This window comes from Ciconia boyciana, chromosome 5, assembly GCF_034638445.1.
Source record: "Ciconia boyciana chromosome 5, ASM3463844v1, whole genome shotgun sequence".
Lineage (NCBI taxonomy): Eukaryota > Metazoa > Chordata > Aves > Ciconiiformes > Ciconiidae > Ciconia > Ciconia boyciana.
Window position 1 is genome coordinate 2089271 of NC_132938.1, and position 19221 is coordinate 2108491.

Here is a 19221-nt window from a genome sequence, read left to right on the forward strand (position 1 = left end):
GGATGGGCGTGTAACGGGGGTGTGTAACGGGGGCGTGTAACGGGGGCGTGTAACGGGGATGGGCGTGTAACGGGGGCGTGTAACGGGGGCGTATAACGGGGGCGTGTAACGGGGGCGTGTAACGGGGATGGGCGTGTAACGGGGGCGTGTAACGGGGGGCGTGTAACGGGGATGGGATTGTAACGGGGGCGTGTAACGGGAGGGGCGTGTAACGGGGGTGTGTAACGGGGGGCGTGTAACGGGGGCGTGTAACGGGGATGGGCGTGTAACGGGGGGCGTGTAACGGGGATGGGCGTGTAACGGGGGCGTGTAACGGGGATGGGCGTGTAACGGGAGGCGTGTAACGAGGATGGGCGTGTAACGGGGGGGGCGTGTAACGGGGATGGGCGTGTAACGGGGGCGTGTAACGGGGGCGTGTAACGGGGATGGGCGTGTAACGGGGGCGTGTAACGGGGATGGGCGTGTAACGGGGATGGGATTGTAACGGGGGCGTGTAACGGGGATGGGCGTGTAACGGGAGGGCGTGTAACGGGGATGGGATTGTAACGGGGGCGTGTAACGGGAGGGGCATGTAACGGGGGCGTGTAACGGGGGCGTGTAACGGGGATGGGATTGTAACGGGGGCGTGTAACGGGGGCGTGTAACGGGAGGACGTGTAACAGGAGGGGCGTGTAACGGGGGCGTGTAACAGGGAGGGGCGTGTAACGGGGGCGTGTAACGGGAGGACGTGTAACAGGGGGCGTGTAACAGGGGGCGTGTAACGGGAGGGGTGTGTAACGGGGGGCGTGTAACGGGGATGGGCGTGTAACAGGGGGTGTGTAACAGGGGGCGTGTAACGGGGGCGTGTAACGGGGATGGGCGTGTAACGGGGGCGTGTAACGGGGGCGTATAACGGGGGGCGTGTAACGGGGCGTGTAACGGGGATGGGCGTGTAACGGGGGCGTGTAACGGGGGCGTGTAACGGGGATGGGATTGTAACGGGGGCGTGTAACGGGAGGGGCGTGTAACGGGGGCGTGTAACGGGGGCGTGTAACGGGGATGGGATTGTAACGGGGGGGGTGTGTAACGGGGGGCGTGTAACGGGTGGGCGTGTAACGGGGATGGGCGTGTAACGGGGATGGGCGTGTAACGGGGGGGGCGTGTAACGGGGGGGGCGTGTAACGGCACCGCAGGGTGGAGCACGCGCCGCACGGTGCACCGGGCCGCGTACCGGGCCGTTCCTGCACCGGGCCGCACACCGGGCGGGGTGTGGAGCCTGGACACGTCGCAGGCTGGGGTCACCACGAGTGTCGCGACATGTCCCCCGCGCCAGGGCGAGCCTGAAAGAGGGGCGACACGTTTGTGTGCCCCGACATCCCGCTGCACCCGCCCCGGGCCCCTCCGTTACCGGCGTTTCCCGTGCTCTTCCCTGTTACCCCCTCCCAAGATGCGCGTGTGTGCAAGCGTGTGCAAGCGTGTGCAAGCACCTGCATGGATGTGCATGCGTGTGCAAAGCATCTGCAAGCACCTGCATGGATGTGCATGCGTGTGCAAGCATGTGCATGGATGTGCATGCGTGTGCAAAGCATCTGCAAGCATGTGCATGGATGTGCATGTATGTGCAAGCATGTGCATGCACTTGCATGGATGTGCATGTGTGTGCAAGCGTGTGCAAGCACCTGCATGGATGTGCATGGGTGCGCAAAGCATGTGCATGCACTTGCATGGATGTGCATGCGTGTGCAAGCATGTGCATGCACTTGCATGGATGTGCATGCGTGTGCAAGCATGTGCAAGCACCTGCATCGATGTGCATGTGTGTGCAAGCATGTGCATGGACTTGCATGGATGTGCATGTGTGTGCAAGCGTGTGCAAGCACCTGCATGGATGTGCATGCGTGTGCAAAGCATCTGCAAGCACCTGCATGGATGTGCATGCGTGTGCAAGCGTGTGCAAGCACCTGCATGGATGTGCATGCGTGTGCAAGCATGTGCAAGCACCTGCAGGGATGTGCATGTGTGTGCATACATGTGCTCGCACATGCGTGGATACGCATGCTGGTGCTTGCACATCCACTCGAGTGTATGCACGTACTTGCACACGCAAACGTGAGCGTGCACGTGCGCGCCCCATTTCCCGCGGGAGCACCCCCTGCGCCCCGGCACGACCCCTGCCAGGGCCTTCGCAGCGTGCCCGCGCCACCGGCCGCTGGCAACCCGCTTCGCCCGTGGACACGTGCGCACGGGCGCAGATTCCCGCCATCCATGCATTATAATAATCCATAAATCTCGCCATAATCCAATAATCCCGCCATCCCCCTGGGATTATTCCCGGGGACGACGGTGCCATCCAGCCATGCACAACCTTTCCCGAGCGTCGCTCGAAACGTCCAGCGGCGTTTCCCACGCAGCAGCCGGGCAGGGGGACAGCAGCGTCCCCAACGGGGCCCAAGTCCTAATAAGCAATTAAAAACCTCTCCGCTGACCCTAATAACTCCATTGCACGACCAAACCCGACGTTCCCCGGCCCCTCAAGCAAGGTCACGCCAAAAAGCCGTGCCGGGCTGCGCCGGGCTTGGTCCCGGCATTGTGGGTGCTCACGGTTGGGTTATGACGGGGCGATCTGGGCCCTGGGGCTTTGATGTCATCGCGATAAGGGGCATTCGGGGCCACCTCGGTTAATAGGACGGGGCTGGCCTGCTCTGCTCTATCGCTCCCATCTCCGGCATCGAACCAGCGGCAATTTTTTTTTTTCGCCTCCTTCTGCTTCGTGTCCCCTCCCCGGGGGGCCGGGGCCGCCCGTTCCGCTCGGCCGCGGGGACGCAGGGTGCCCTGACGGGTTACGGGGCGTTGCGCGGGTGCGACGGCCCCTTTGGGATCCCTGCGTCCCCTCTGGAATTTGCTACGTCCCCTCTGAGGTGGCTGTGTCCCCTTTGATGTCCCCTTTGGGGGGTGCAATGTCCCCTTTGGGGTTGCTACGGCCCCTTTGGGATTGGCTGTGTCCCCTTTGGGATCCCTGTGTCCCCTTTGGGATTTGCTATGTCCCCTTTGGGGTTGCTGTGTCCCTTTTGATGTCCCCTGTGGGGGTGCGACGTCCCTTTTGGGGGTGCAATGTCCCTTTTGGGGTTGCTACGGCCCCTTTGGGGTTTGCTGCGTCCCCTCTGGGATCCCTGTGTCCCGTTTGGGGTTGCTGTGTCCCCTTTGACGTCCCCTTTGGGGGGTACAATGTCCCTTTTGGGGGTGCAATGTCCCCTTTGGGGTTGCTACGGCCCCTTTGGGATTGGCTGCGTCCCCTCTGGGATCCCTGTGTCCCCACTGAGGTTGCTGTGTCCCCTCTGGGGTGGCTGTGTCCCCTTTGACGTCCTCTTTGGGGGTGCAACATCCCCTTTGGGGTTTGCTGTGTCCCCTCTGGGATCCCTGTGTCCCGTTTGGGGTTGCTGTGTCCCCTTTGGGGTTGCTGTGTCCCCTTTGATGTCCCCTTTGGGGGTACGACGTCCCTTTTGGGGGTGCAATGTCCCCTTTGGGGTTGCTATGGCCCCTTTGGGATTGGCTGCGTCCCCTCTGGGATCCCTGTGTCCCCACTGAGGTTGCTGTGTCCCCTCTGGGATCCCTGTGTCCCCTTTGGGATTTGCTATGTCCCCTTTGGGGTTGCTGTGTCCCTTTTGATGTCCCCTGTGGGGGTGCAACGTCCCTTTTGGGGGTGCTATGGCCCCTTTGGGGTTTGCTACGGCCCCTCTGGGGTTGCTGTGTCCCCTTTGGGGTTGCTGTGTCCCCTTTGACGTCCCCTTTGGGGGTACAACATCCCTTTTGGGGGTGCTATGGCCCCTTTGGGGTTGCTACGGCCCCTTTGGGATTGGCTGTGTCCCCTTTGGGATCCCTGTGTCCCCTCTGGGGTTGCTGTGTCCCCTTTGGGTGGCTGTGTCCCCTTTGGCGTTGCCATGTCCCCTTTGGGGTTTGCTGCGTCCCCTCTGGGGTTGCTGTGTCCCCTTTGGGGTTGCTGTGTCCCCTTTGATGTCCCCTTTGGGGGGTACAATGTCCCTTTTGGGGGTGCAATGTCCCCTTTGGGGTTGCTACGGCCCCTTTGGGATTGGCTGCATCCCCTCTGGGATCCCTGTGTCCCCACTGAGGTTGCTGTGTCCCCTTTGGGATCCCTGTGTCCCCTCTGGGGTTGCTGTGTCCCCTCTGGGATCCCTGTGTCCCCTTTGACGTCCCCTTTGGGGGTGCAACATCCCCTTTGGGGTTTGCTGTGTCCCCTCTGGGATCCCTGTGTCCCCTCTGGGGTTGCTGTGTCCCCTTTGGGTGGCTGTGTCCCCTTTGGCGTTGCCATGTCCCCTTTGGGGTTTGCTACGTCCCCTCTGGGGTTGCTGTGCCCCCTTTGGGGTTACTGTGTCCCCTTTGATGTCCCCTTTGGGGGGTACAATGTCCCTTTTGGGGGTGCTATGGCCCCTTTGGGGTTGCTACGGCCCCTTTGGGATTGGCTGCGTCCCCTCTGGGATCCCTGTGTCCCCTCTGGGGTTGCTGTGTCCCCTTTGGGGTGGCTGTGTCCCCTTTGACATCCTCTTTGGGGGTGCAACATCCCCTTTGGGATTGGCTGTGTCCCCTCTGGGATCCCTGTGTCCCCACTGAGGTTGCTGTGTCCCCTCTGGGGTGGCTGTGTCCCCTTTGACGTCCCCTTTGGGGGTGCAACATCCCCTTTGGGGTTTGCTGTGTCCCCTTTGGGATCCCTGTGTCCCCTCTGGGGTGGCTGTGTCCCCTCTGGGGTCGCTGCCTCCCCTTTCCATGCTTTTGGGGGCTCACACCGCTCCTGCTCGCCCCAAACAGCTGCTAACGAGACCGAAGCCGCGGAGTGCAGGAATAGCCGCCGTCTGCCCCAAAAAGCCTCTTGGCCAGTGCATAAACTGGGGGAAATAGGGTGAAAAAACCCCTCAGCAACCCGTATTTTTCCGGGCGGGATGCGCTGCCCCGGCCGTATTCAAATCTCACATTAAAATATGCTGCAAATAGGGGAAAAAAAAGCTACACGGGGAATTTCTTATCGCCCCCGAGACGAACCAAAATCCAATTATCCCTCCAGTCCGGTGCCCGGCCCTGCTCCGCTGGCCGCCTCTTATCCCTCCTCAGCATCTGCTTTTTATTTTGCCTTCTTTTGATTGTTTTTCCCCTTTTTTTTTTGCCTTTCTGATTATCTCTCTTCTCGCTGCATCTCCTCCTCTCCGCTGCTTTCTGTCCTTGCCCCCGTAATTACAGGGTTTTTTTCTGCCTCCCTTCACCTTCCCTGCCCTGCTCTGCTTCCCAGCTCTTATTCAGTCATCTCTTTGATTTTTACCACCACCTTTGCATTTTAGGCATAAAAAGCGTTTTTTAATTACCCCTGAAATCAATGATTTTCTTTTTTTTTTATGGTTTTCTTGAATTGTGGGGAATTAGCGGCAGCGCGGGGCCGTGTCATGGTCTTACGGGCGCCCGTGTCACCGTCCTCAGCGAGCCTGGGCTGGGTTAAATTCTGCTTTAACTTTTGCTTTAACTTTAAGTTTTGCTTTAATTTTTGCTTTTATTTTTGCTTCAACTTCAGTATTTCCTTCAACTTTAAGTTTTGCTTCAACTTTAAGTTTTGCTTCAACTTTAATATTTTCTTCAACTTTAATTTTTGCTTCAAGTTTTGCTTCAACTTTAATATTTGCTTTAACCTTAATTTTTCCTTCAACTTTCATTTTTCCTTCCTCTTTAATTTTTGCTTTACCTTTCATTTTTGCTTCAACTTTAATTTTTGTTTCCTCCTGCTCCGTGGCAGCCACGCATCTTCCCCAGCCCGCTCCTAAACGTCGTTGCAATGGCATCCTCGACCAGGGTCTCGTCTAACCCAGCTGCCTTGCCGGCGAGGAGCTGAAAAACAACTCTAATTATCCCATTTTGCTTTTTTCCCTCCTGCTTTTGGTGCAAAATACCGCTCTCCATCGTGACGGCTCGGTGCTGCTCACCCCCAGGAGCTCCCCAGCCTGGAGCTGACCCTTCCCTCCTCAGGGACGGGAAATGCACCTCGGTGGGCTCGCAAAGAAATTGCATTTCCATGAGAGCGAAGGAAAACGCTGCCGGAAAGTCCTGCATGACGGGGTGCTGAGCCGGGCTTTGCTTTGGGCTGGCAGCGGGTGCTGGGCTCATCTCCCCAGGGGCTCGTTTGCCCTTTGCGTTGGTTTTACGATGGGTGCTGAGACCCAGGGTGGGAGCAACCGCACCGGCGCCCGCCCAAATGATGAAGGATGAGCCAGAGTTGGGGATGCGTCACCCCAAACCTCCGCGCCGGCGGTGCACGTCCCTGCGAATATCCACGCCACCATCAAAACGTCCCCCAAACATCCCCTAATTTGAGGAGGGACACATGGGCCAGGACTGACAGCAGCACCCGAACCTCCCCAAGGCTCCAATTTTTTGGGGGGACAAGCTGCAAAATGCTCCCCGAAAATGTTTTGCAAAGGGGATGGTGGGTCCGTGCCGGCGATTTCCCCCTGCAAAATCCCGGCTGGCAGCGCAGGGATGCCCGGGAATGGAGGGAGGGAGAGGAGGGGGCTGGAGCCAAGACAAATAAAGAGTTCAAATGGGAAACGATTAAAACTAAACTAAACTAAAATAAATCGAAAGCGGGGGAGATAAGACGCGGGCGCCCTCGCTGCCTATTTAACATTCATTGGATTGAATAATCAGGCCTCATTATCTCAAATTGTCTGCATATTTGCCCTCAAAATGCTAATTTGAAAGTTGGCTGCAAGCGCCGTCTGCCTATTTTGACTAAAATATTATTTTGCTTTATTGTGCGTTGTTTGTAGCTCCGGGGGCATTTCCCCTTGCAAACCGAAAGGGAAATAGAAAAAAAAAAAGGCAAAAAAGAAGAAAAAAACCCCCACCATTTATCAAAGGCTGGCCGGGGAGGAGAGCGGCGCCCTGTTTTGCGTAGAAATGGCATTTTTAGGCCTTCCAGTAAAATTAGAGGCGTTATCAGTTTCTTTTCGGGGATGGACAGTTTATCGTTCATCTCGGGAAGGAAAATAGGAGAAATAATTTGCTTTTATTCTGATTGTTTGGCGGAGCGGGGAGGGATGGAGGCTGCCGCTCCCCGCGGGTGTCCCCCCCCCCTCCCCTTTCCCCATCTCCTTGCCCCCATCACCCCTTCGCCTCCATCCCCGCTTCGGGGGGCAAAATCAAAGTTCTGGGCTTTATCCGCTGGATCCCACATGGAAAATCAACCATCGGCTCCATTTGATCTCTGGGCGGGATTCAGAGCATCAATCTATTTATGTTATTACCCTTTCTAAAAGTCAATCAATAGATAATAAGGTGGGAATAATGTCCAGGAGTTAAAAACCCCCATTCACGGCCGAGGATTAGGGTTATTGAAGGGCAATTGCTTCGAAATCGTTTCAATCCGGCGTTAGCGATGCCGCGATTCACTCGCTGGCTTACCCACAAGGCTGCCGGCCGCCCCCAAATGACACATTTCTCATGCAAACCCCACGCTGGCCCCCCCCAAAGCTGTTTGCACAGCAAACTGCAATTGTATCGGAGATTAACGGGGCTCTGCGGGGTTGCGGGGGAGGCCAGCGAGCCTTGTTGACAAATAAAGGTGGAAATCCGTCGCCATCAATTCTGCGGGTGCCTCTGGATTTGGCAATGACACTGCTTTTGACTTTCCCGGCTGGGCAGATGGACGGGGGGTTTTGACTCGCTCCCAGATTTTGGGGGCAGATGGTAGCGCAAAAAGGGGGGGGACCCGCAGAGATGCTGGTGGCCCCAGGGATGCTGCAAACCTCCTGCACCGGGTCCAGCCTGGGGTAAATCGGAGGAAAGCCGCCGTCACGGGGCACGTTTGGCCCCGCTGCCCCATAACCAACGCGTGGAGAAGCACAAACCTCAACCTTCCCGTAGGCCCTGGTTGATGCTGCCCCATGGGATGGTGGGGATGGGCACGGCCTTACGGTTCTGCCCAGGGATGTGCCCTTTTAGGGCTGATTAACAGGTTTTTGGGGCTGGTTGGAGCCCACACGTGTTCTCCCAGTTAGCGATGGGCTGAATTTGGCCGGCTCGCCGTGGGGTCAGCCAGCAAGTGGGATGCTGCTGAAGTCACGCAGCTTGGACCGAGCTCCGGAGCAGATTTCAGCCCCTAGAAAGAGCCGTGGTCTGGGGCACAGCAGGGCAGGGGTGCTGTCCTTGCTCTGCCCTTGGTTTGCTTGCACGCGTGGTGGGGCTGTGCTTGGCTTTCTCCTGGAGATTGTCCTCATCATCACCCAAAAGCTCAGCCAGAGCCAATGGTGGCACCTGTGCATGGAGAGGAGACAGGTTGTCACCCTCCACTGGGACCCCCTTTACCCACGCAGTGTCTCGGGAGAAACCTCCTGGCCCTGGTGTGTCCCAGCCCCGATGTGTCACATCCCTGGTGTGTCCCAGCCCCGGTGTGTCCCATCTCGGCATGTACAAGCCTGGTATCTCCCAGCCCCCGTGTGTCCCATCCCAGTGTGTCACAGCCCAGGGTGTCCCATCCTGGTGTGTCACAGTCCTGGTGTGTTCCAGCCCAGTGTGTCCCTTCCCAGTATGTCTCATCCCATCTGTCCCATCCCGGTGTCCCCCAGCCCGAAGTGTCCAAGCCTGGTACGTCGCAGGGCCGGTGTTGCAGCCCCGCTGTGTCCCATCCCTGGTGTGTCCCTATCCCAGTGTGTCCCATCCCGCTGTCCCACCCCAGTGTGTGCCCTAGCCTGCTGAACCCTAGCCCAGTGTCCCCCACCCCACTGTCCCACCCCACTGTCCCCAACCCCTCTGTCCCCCAGCCCGATGTATCCCACCCTGCTGTCCCCCATGCTGCTGTCCTTCCCCACTGTCCCCAGCGCGCTGCCTCACCCCGCTGTCCCCCAGCCTAGTGTCCCCAAACCTGCTGCCCCCCACCCTGCTGTCCCCAGCCCTGCTGTCCCCCAGCCTGATGTGTCCCACCCTGCTGTCCCACCCCACTGGTGCCCACCCCGCTGTCCCCACCCCAGTGTCCCACCCCCCTGTCCCCCAAAACCACTGTGTCCCATCCCGCTGTCCCACCCTGCGGTCCCCCCCCACTGTCCCCTAGCCTTCTGTCCCCAGCCCACTGTCCCCAACCCTGCTGTCCCCCTCCCTGCTGTCCCTCACCCAGCTGTCCCCAACCCCGCTGTCCCCCAGCCCGATGTGTCCCACCCTGCTGTCCCCCACAGTGCTGTCCCCCCCGCTGTCACCCAGCCTTCTGTCCCCCACCCCGCTGTCCCCACCCTGCTGTCCCCCAGCCCAGTCTCCCCAACCCCGCTGTCCCACCCTGCTGTCCCCCCCGCTGTCCCTCCCCGCTGTCCCCACCCCGCTATCCCCCACCCCACTTCCCCCTCCTCCCCCCGCTGTCCCCCCGCTGTCCCCCAGCCCAGTGTCCCCAAACCTGCTGTCCCCTCCCCGCTGTCCCCTCCCCGCTGTCCCCAGCCGGGGCCCAGCGCGGGCGGGCAGTGGCCTCTGGCGGTCGCCGGGGGAAGGGCCCGGCCGGGAGCCGGTGGCCGGGACCCCCCGGGACCCCCGGGGCACCTCCCGGCTGAGCCCGATCCCCAGTAACTGGGAGCCCGCTGCCTGGGGGTGCTTCCTAACCGGGGTGCCCGGTACCCGGGCTCTCTGATGAGTCCCACACCAAGCAGGGCCGACCCGAACCGGCATCCCCGCTAATTAGCAGCCCGCTAATTGGGATGGTCGCTGACCGGGACCCTCTTCAACCGGCAGCCTGCTGACGGGAGCTGTGCTAACTGGGATGCCTGTTAACTGCGACCCCTGCTACATGGGATGCTCATTAACTGGGATCCCCACTAACTGGCAGACTTGCTAACTGGGACCCCACTGACCGGGATCCCCGCTAACTGGGATCCTCACTACCTGAGATGCTTACTAACTGGGATGCCTGCTACTGGGATGCTCACCCACGGGGATGCTCACCCACTGGGATCCTCACCACTGGGAGCTTCACCCACTGGGATCCTCACCCACGGGGATGCTCACCCACAGGGATCCTCACCCACTGGGAGCCTCACCCACTGGGATCCTCACCCACTGGGATCCTCACCCACTGGGATCCTCACCCACTGGGAGCTTCACCCACTGGGATCCTCACCCACTGGGATCCCCACCCACTGGGATCCTCACCCCCTGGGACCCTGCTAATCGGGATACTCGCTCACTGGGATGCCCACCAACTGGGATGCCTGCTAACTGGTATACCCACTAACAGTGGTGCTTGCTAACTGGGGTCCCTGCTAACTGGGATGCTCTGGGCTCCGTGGGGGTCAGAGATGCTCAGCACTTCGGGGGCCTTCGGGAATCGGTCCCAGATGCTCCGATTTTGCCAGAAGTGGCTGCTTTACCACCAAAAAAGAGCTCTGGTCGAGAGTGGGGCCAAAGCAGGGTGACCAGGACAGGGCAGGATTTGTCCTTAGCCACGAAGCCCACGAGCCACAGCTCTAAAAAGCCATGAAACAGAAATAAGAAAGATTATGGGGAAAAAAACCCAACCCCACCAGTTTTCCTTCAGGTGCAGGGCAAGGTGCAAAACCTTTAAAGAAGAGCTATCCCTCCTGCTTCAGTTCCCTATCCCGCTTGTCTGCTGGAGGGGGGGACGCAGCCCAGCCCCGGGGGAGACCCGTCCCAGCCCCGAGTCACCCCGATCTGCTGCAGGACTGCCACGCTTTGGGGCATGGCGTATTTTGTGCTATATCATACACCTATGGATGTTATTATCTGCAGAAACTCCTCTGTTGAAGCTCTCAACCTCCAAGAGCTCCCGGGCAAGGAGTTTCCCAAGTCAATCACTCTCAGGGTTTAAAAAAATAATTTTTTTTCTTTATTTTTTCCTGCCTTTGCACCTGCAAACAGTCCCCGGCGGTGGCAGTGACCTGTGCACGTATGAATCCTGCTTGAGAAAACCTCCCTAGAGCTGGGTCAAGTCTATCGAGAGAAGAAGCGGAGCTGCATATCTTACGATGCTTAAGGCAGGGCTTCACTCTGCGTCCCAAATCCGGGCGACAAGACCTTTAATAACACCAAAGGAAGAGTGGATTTAATTGGGGGGGGGGATGTGGGATTCAGATAAAATGATCCGGGAGGGACCGAGGGTCAGGCCTGGATTCTCCTCAGCCACTTGATGGCAGAGGGTGTCCAAACACTTTGCTTTATTCCAATAATTTCATCTGAATTGGTAGAAAATACCCCTTTTCCCTGCAAATTGTGGGTGTCCGCAGCCCCCCACCCCAGCCCCCAGCACAGGACCGGCACGGCGTATCGGCAAGTGGACGCACAGGGATTTTGTGGGCGAAGGGCTCCGAGAGCTGGGATGGACGGACGGACACCGGCCAGACGGGGGGATGCTGCAGGACAGGGGATGGACACAAGACCAAGGGGGGGCCCTGGGGCTCCGGGGTCACCCCTGAGGCTGTGCGGGGACAGGGGGGTGACCCTGAAAGCCCCACTCCTCTGCAGACGGACAATCCACACCCTGCCCAGACAGCCCGGCCACCGGCTAATGAGCAGCATTGTTATTAATTAGCTCAGGAGCTGGAGCCTTGGGGCAATTTTGCCCCAAAATTAGGCAGGAGCCATCCCTGGGTTCACAGCTCTGTTCTGGATCCGGACCTGGTGAAAGGAGGCACTCGGTTTGTGGGCGGCCAACCCCCCAATTCCAGCCCTCCGTGCTCTTTGCTTGCACTGTATCACCCCCCAAAAATTACTAACCCCCCCAATCCCTCCAAGACAGGATTTTCCCACCTGGCTGTCCCAAAGCACCGCTGGGTACCGATATCCCCATTTCTGGCCCCGTATCACCTGGATCCCAACCCCGTGGATGCCATGGGGTGCTGGGCACCCCTGGTCTTGGGATCACCCCGCTGTGTGGGGGTGCCGGGGGGGTGTTTGTTGAGCTTCATCAAAGAGAAGGAGAGGAAAAAGGAAATAAAAAAAAGGGAAAGCACCTCCTAACCAAACATGCCCAAGCCCACCGAGCCGGGGCAAGGGCCTCCTGCCTTTTTATTTCGGCCTTTTCAAGACCGTAATTAAGAACTAATAACGCCAAATCTGCCGCCCTTTCATCTCTGCCCCCCCCCCCGGGCCTTTATTTACCCCCACCGCAGTGGCTGTGGGGCGATGTCCCCCGTGATGAGCCGGGGAGCGTGGCATCGTCGCCGGCACGGTGTCCACCGTGGGCTTTTTATGGCTTTTTAATCTCAAGACACTCCTGGGGAGCCTTCACCTGCCGGTACCGGGCTCGGATGTACCCCGGGACCGTAGAGCTGGGGGGGTCCCTGTCCCCATCCCCATCCCCGAGGTGGCCACGCAGCTGCAGGGCGGAGGATGCTCCCCACCGGGGCAGAGCCCCGTAATGACTTTCTCAGCACCGGAGCAATCCTTGGGGTGTTGGGTTTTTTTTTTCCGCCAGCTTGGGGGGCTGCACACGCGTGTGCTGGGTCCCGGGGACCTCGTGAAAGCCGAGCGAGGGAGGCTGCTGCTGTGCAGATGTGGGCCCCGGCCCCCCGACTCCCCCGCGCCCCATTTCCTCCCCAATAAACCCCCGAGCCCCGGTGGAGTCCTTTGACCGGGGCTTGCTCCCCTGCCGCGCTGGGCCCGAGGTGTGACTTTTCCCAGCTCATTAGGAAAAGCTGCTCGATTTTAAGAATCTCAGACCCTAATGACCATCTGAATCCCATCAGCCGAGAGGGGCGAGCTGGGGGTGCAGGGACAACCCCCTGCCTCTGCCACTGCCTCTCAGAGCATCCCTGGTCCTGTCCCTTCACCTCACTGGCTCGGGGTACAGCTGTGACCCCCCCAAAGAGCAGCTGTGCAGTGGGGTGTGTGCCATCGTGATGGACTCAGAGTGCCAAGGGGGATCCCGAGCCCCCCATGGGGACTTTGGTGGCCTTGGGGTGACACTGGCTGTTCTGTGGCGTCCCCTGGGCGCCTGGATCCTCCTGCCTGAATATTTCAGAGGCAAAGCCACCTGGGGGGGGCACGGGGGTCTCCACTCCAGGGGCAGGGGGACACTGGGGGTCTCCACTCCAGGGGAGGGGGACATGGGGGGACACCTCAGTCGAGGGCAGGGGGACATCCCCATGGAGGGCAGGGGGCATTGGGGGTCTCCACTCTGGGGCAAGGCGACATGGGGGCTTTCCACTCTAGGGGCAGGGGGACATGGGGGGACATCCCCATCGAGGGCAGGGGGACATGGGGGTCTCCACTCCAGGGAAGGGGGACATGGGGGGACACCGCGGTCGAGGGCAGGGTGATACGGGGGACACGACATCCCCATCGAGGACAGGGGGACATGGGGGTCTCCACTCCAGGGGAGGGGGGACATCCCCATCGAGGGCAGGGTGACACGGGGTATCTCCACTCCAGGGGAGGGGGGACGGGGGGGGACACCTCGGTCGAGGGCAGGGTGACATGGCGGGGGGGGACAGCCCCACCGAGGGCCGGGGGACACGGAGGGGACACGGGACCCCTGCCCCGCCGCCCCCGGGCAGGGCCCAGGGCGATGCCGCCGGTCCCCGCCCGCCCCATCCCGCCCCGTCCCCTCCGCCCCCGCGGTCTCCTCGGGACGGACGGGAGCCCCGCGGGGGCCGGTCCGTATAAAGGCGGGCGGCGCGGCCCCGAGCACAGCCCCGCCATGCCGGCCCCGGCCCCGCCGCCCCCGCCCGGCCCGGCCAGGCCTTCACCATCGCCGCGCTGCTGGGCCGCGCCTCCCCCCCGGCCCCGTCGCCGCCGCCGCCGCCGCCGCCGCTCCGGGGCCCCCCCCCGGCTCCCGGCCCCGCCGCCGCCGCCCGGCTCCTGCCGCCGCCGCCGCCCGCCGCCCCCCGGCCGCTCTGCGCCGCCTGCTGCGGGGTCCCGCCCGGCTGGGCCGCCCGGCTGGGGGCAACAGGTACCGCCGCCCCCCGGAGACCCCGCACCGGGACCCCCCCTCCGGCTCTGCCGTGGGGACACCCCCAAATGGGGACCTCGGTCCGGCTGCCCAAGGGGGGACCCCTCCGAAGGGGATCTCTTCCAGGGGACCCGCGTCCACCTCTCCCCCGGGGACATCTCCAAATGGGGATCTCCGTCCAGCTCTTCAAGGGGGGACCCCTGCCCAGCTCTCCAAATGGGGGACCCCTCCGAAGGGGATCTCTTCCAGGGGGACCCTTGTCCACCTCTCCCAGGGAACCTCTCCCAAAGGGACCTCTCCCAGGGGGACCCTTGTCCACCTCTCCCATGGGGACCTCTTTCCATCTCTTCGAGGGGGAAACCCTCGGCTACCTCTCCCACAGGACCCCTCTCAAGGGGACTTCTTCCAGGGAGGGTCCTGTCCACTTCTCCCATGGAGACGACTCCAAATGGGGACCTGAATCCACCCCTCCCATGGGGACAGATCCAAATGGTGATCTCTTTCCGCCTCCCCAAGGGGACCCCCTCGAAAGGGGTTGTCTCCCAAGGAGGACCTGAATCCACCTCTCCCATGGGGACATCTCCAAATGGGGATCGCCTTTCCCCTCTCCAAGAGGGGACCCCTCCAAAGGGGATCTCTTCCAGGGGGACACATGCCCACCTCTCTTGAGATACCCCCAAATGGGGGACCTCCTTTCATCTCTCCAAGGGGGGGCCCTTGGCCACCTCTCCAAATGGGGGACCTCTCTCCCAAGGGGACCTTTTCCAGGGGGATGACCCCTGTCCACATCTCCCATTCGGATGTCTCCAAATAGGGGACCTCCTCTGCCTCCTCCCAGGGGCATCTCTCCAACAAGGACCCTCTTCTGCCCCTCCAAATGGGACCATCTGGCCTGTCTCAGGGGGACATCTCCAAATGGGGGAGTTCCTTCTACCTCTTCATGGGGACCCCCTCCAAAGGGATTCTCTACAAGAGGGACCTGTATTCACCTCTCCAAGGAGATCCTCTCTAAATGGAGGACCCTCTCCCACCTCTTCAAATAGGGGACTCCCTCCAAAGAGACCCCTTCTGCCTCTCCAAAGGGGACACCTCCAAATGGGAAGATCCTTTCTCCCTCTCCAAGAAAGAACCTTCCAAGGGGAGAACCCCACTCTTGGAGGCCTCCAAGGCCTCCTCTCCACCCTGACCTCCCCCCCTCTCTCTCTCCTCCAGGCTTCCTGATCTCCAAGTGCTGCTTCCCCATCTTCAAAGCCAAGACCGGCAAGGCCAAGCGAGTCCGGACCATCTTCACCAGTGACCAGCTGGCCCGGCTGGAGAAGGAGTTTGCACGGCAGCAGTACATGGTGGGCACGGAGAGGTGCCTGCTCGCCTCCTCCCTGCACCTCACTGAAGAGCAGGTGAGCCCCACCATGCTCCATCTCCACCTGCCCCCACCAGCAGGTCCAGGGAGGCTCCCAAACCTGTGTGCCGATGGGTGGGACCTGGGCTGTGTCCCTCCGCCTGGGGCAGGAGCCCTGTGGGGTAGTAACTGCAGACAGTTTATTAAAAGGGTGGAGGATTACAGATGGGGAAACTGAGTCGCAAAGTGGCTCTCCTAGGGCCCCATGGAGGGGTTGAACTTGTGTCCATCTTAAGGCTGGACCTTTTCCACCACTGGCAGGTCCCAGCTCACCAATGCAGGCTCAGCTCCTGGGTTACAGGGGACAGTTTTCCATCTTGCTAGGGACAGAGCGTGGCAGGGGACCTCTGTCCTGGCCAGCCAGGGGGTGTCTGGGGCTGTGGGCACCTAAGGGTTTGTGGAGTGTCTGGGCACTGCCTGAGCCATGGGGGTTTAGCAGACCATGACCCCATGGTCCATGGAGAAACCAGGTTTGAAAGCCGAGCTTTACCTCTTCCTAAGGTGAAAGTCTGGTTCCAAAATCGGAGGATCAAGTGGAGGAAACAAAGCCTGGAACAGCAACAAGCCAAACTGGCCAAAATGGGTTTGGCCACCCCGCAGAGGAGCCCCGACTCGCAGAGCCACCACGGTGAGGACAAGGACTTCCCAGCAGAGTCGGAGGATGGCCAGGAGGACACGGCCTCCTCCCCGGGCTCAGGGACAGCACCTGCAGAGACTGTGGCAAAGAGCTGCTGAATCGCCCCTTCGGGCTGCTTCTCCGTCTGTATTATATGAATGTATCATAGCTGGCAATGAGCCTATCTAATATATACAGGGCACCGATTATTTTTGCAGTGCGAAAATAAATTATTTATGCAACTCTTGGGCTCATCTTTGCAGGAGGAGGAGGAGGAACACATGCCTGCAGTGGCAGCAAGTGTTCAGTGGGGGCTTGTTCATGGGAGCAAGCCCTGGAGGACCGGGGGAGTAGGGGCCACCCGCACACCCCACCCACAATCAGCCCCATAGCCAGGCTCATCCCAAAGGCGCTGGGTGCTCAGGTACCTCCTTGTGCTCTAAAATAGCTCAGGACCTTCACAGAGCCCAGGTCCCTGTGGAGGACCTCCATCTCATGGTCCATCCATCTCCACCTTCCTTCCTGCCAGCAGCACCTTCACCATAAAGCCCTGCTCTGCCCGCGGCTCACACATGCCGACCCAGTGACGGCATCCTGCTCTCCAGGGCGTTCGGAGCCAGGAAAGTTGGGAAAACCAGGGAAAACATACCTGGAGAGCAGAGCTGGCGGTGGCTTTGTGAGCTGGACACCTGGGGTGCCAACATAGCTGGGCGAGGATTAGGCAGGTTTTAATTTGAATTGCTTGGCCCTGCTTAGGCAGATGTAGAGGTTTCAAATCCAGCAGGTTTGGGCTGGACGCTGGCCTGAGGATGAGCCAAGCGTGGGCTCCGTGGGGAGCTGGGGAGCAAGCGAGTACCAATGGCCCTGGACCTCCTAGATAAGAGCAGCAATGGGGAGATCTGGGGCTCGCCTGGGCAGCACCAGCTCCTGCTGACTGTTATTTTCTCCGTGTCTGCTCTGGGCTTGGGGCTGGAGGAAGATGGGACCCAGGTGGAGGGTTTATTTGGGCAGATGTGAAACCTAATGCAAGGAGAGGGGACAGTGCAAAGAGAAGAGGGGACAATTAAGAAGGGGATGGCGCAAAGAGAAGGGGACAGTGCAAGAAGGGGGACGATGCAAGGAGAGGGGATGAGGCAAAGAGAAGGGGACAGTGCAAGGAGGGGGGACAGTGCGAGGAGAAGATGATGCCAGAAGAGGAGACAACGCCAGAAGGGGATGGTGCATGGAGAGGGGGAATGATGCCAGGAGAGGGGAACGGTGCAAGGAGAAGGGGACAGTGCAAGGAGAGAGGGACAGTGCAAGAAGAAGGGGACAATATGAGAAGGGGACGATGCAAGGAAAAGGGGAACGATGCAAGGAAAAGGGGACGATGCAAGAAGGGGACAGTGCAAGGAGAGAGGGACAGTGCAAGAAGAAGGGGATGGTGCCAGGAGAAGGGGACGATGTGACGGAAGCTGCCCTTTGTTCCGGCTGTTTTCAGAGCTGGGATTAGCCGGTGAGTCTCAAAGAGCCCAAACTGTGCTAATGTCTTCACATGTCTGCTGAGAGCCCAGGCTGCGCCGGCGGGTTTAACCCGCTAATCTCGCATGCCGGTGGGTTTATTGCAATCATCCCTGAGACAACAGGGCTTATGGGGGATGTTTTAATATCGCCCGGCCGGGGGCCGAGCTGATGGCGAGAGTTAAGTTGTTCTCAGGACACCCTTAATCCCCTGGGAGATGGCAGCGCTCCGCCTCGGGCAGGATTGGGCCTTTCGGCGGTGCCGGGCTCCTCCGGGGCAGGCAGCGGGGGACCGGTCCCCACTCCAGGGGATGCTCCTGCAGGGTCTGCCCAGCTCAGAACCCTCTGCATCCGACAGGGAAATGACTTTAATTAAAACTGCTGGGCTTGCTTGAGTTTTTCAAACGGTGACTTCTATATGAGACGAATTAAACCACATCCATCCCTCTGGCACGTCGGGCTTCGGGAGGGAGCCTTTTCTCATGGCGGTTGATGATCCTTGAGGGGGTGGCCGGTCCCTGGGGGTGCACAAGGCTCAGGACATCTGGGTCCCCTTTCCTACCTGCCACGGGACAGCCAGGTGCCGGGGAAGGCCACCCCCTGCCTTCCTCCCACCCAGTGATTCACCTGTTTGCAGGCTTCTTTGGGTGGGGAAGGGATCGTGTCTGCAGGACAAAGCAGCCGATTACTGCTCCAGTGGCGATGAGAAAAGCCAAACACCCGGGTCTGACCCTGATAATGGGATGGAGTTGATGGTTTTCAGAAAAGCTGGATTCAGCTGGGTTATTTTATGCCCTGCCAAGCCCCCACTGGCCCTGGCATCCCAGAAAGGGGGTAGAAATGCAGTTTTCTTCTCCCATCGGAGACATCTCCCTCCCTGGTCCAGGAGCAGGTCTTGCAGCTGAGCCCAACTCCCGGCAGCTCGACCGGGGCACATGGATTGGGATCAAACACGGGCACAGCGATTTGGCACCGTGGAAAATAAGGGAGAGAGATGCTCCAAGAGCTTGGCAAGGTCTTGGGCTGGATCAACCCACCCGGGACAGAGCCTTGGCTGCTCTCATGCCCCAGGAAAGCCTGTGCAGAATGACAGCATTTTGGCTGCGTGTCCTTACCCAAACCCCACACACATCCCAAAAACCCCGCTAGTCCCTTCCCAACCCTGCGTATCACATTGCTTTCTTAAAGACACTGTTTTTTTCACCTATCTGCAAAAACCGAGTTGACTTTCGGTGGCAGATAATTATAAGGAAGTGAGAATTAAGCAGCCTTATTAAGAGGATAAAGGTTATCTGCTAAAGATGCAGTGCTGAGCCCTCCCCAGCAAATCTCTGCTCTGTAGATAAGTAGGCGGCTTGTAGGAGGACAGGTAGGTTGTGAGATGGGTGGGTGGATGTATTAGGGTGGACTATTTGCCCAGAAGAACAGCCTGGTCTGCGTGTGGATAGATGGACGGGTGGATGATGGGGGATGAACGCAGGGTGCTGGCGAATAGGTGCAAATGGGTGGCTGGGTAAATGAGATGGGATGGGAGGTGGATGGAGAGATAGGAGAAGGGATAACCGGGTGGAGCTGTAGCATACGGCTCCTGCATGTCCCCCTCCCCGCTGTCCTTCCTGCCAGGATTATTCCTGCTGAGCACATGGCGACGGACACGATTTGTTTGCATGAGTCACGTTTACTCAGGACGGTAGAAGTTTGCAGGACGGGGCGTTTGGATGCTGGAGTGGCAGGACCCCTCTCCAGCCCCCCAGTCCCCGTCACCCAGCCGCTTTCCCAGGCGCCTTTTGC

At 59.7% G+C, this 19221-nt stretch overlaps 1 protein-coding gene across 1 annotated transcript; it reads left to right on the top strand.

Annotated features, from left to right (window-relative positions):
• Window positions 1–13663: 13663 nt before the first annotated feature.
• LOC140652430 (uncharacterized) lies at window positions 13664–16049 on the top strand. The gene is given in 4 exon segments (XM_072863175.1): window positions 13664–13688; window positions 13691–13915; window positions 15128–15312; window positions 15816–16049. Coding segments are annotated over 4 exon segments (669 nt in total).
• The last annotated feature ends 3172 nt before the right edge of the window (window positions 16050–19221 follow it).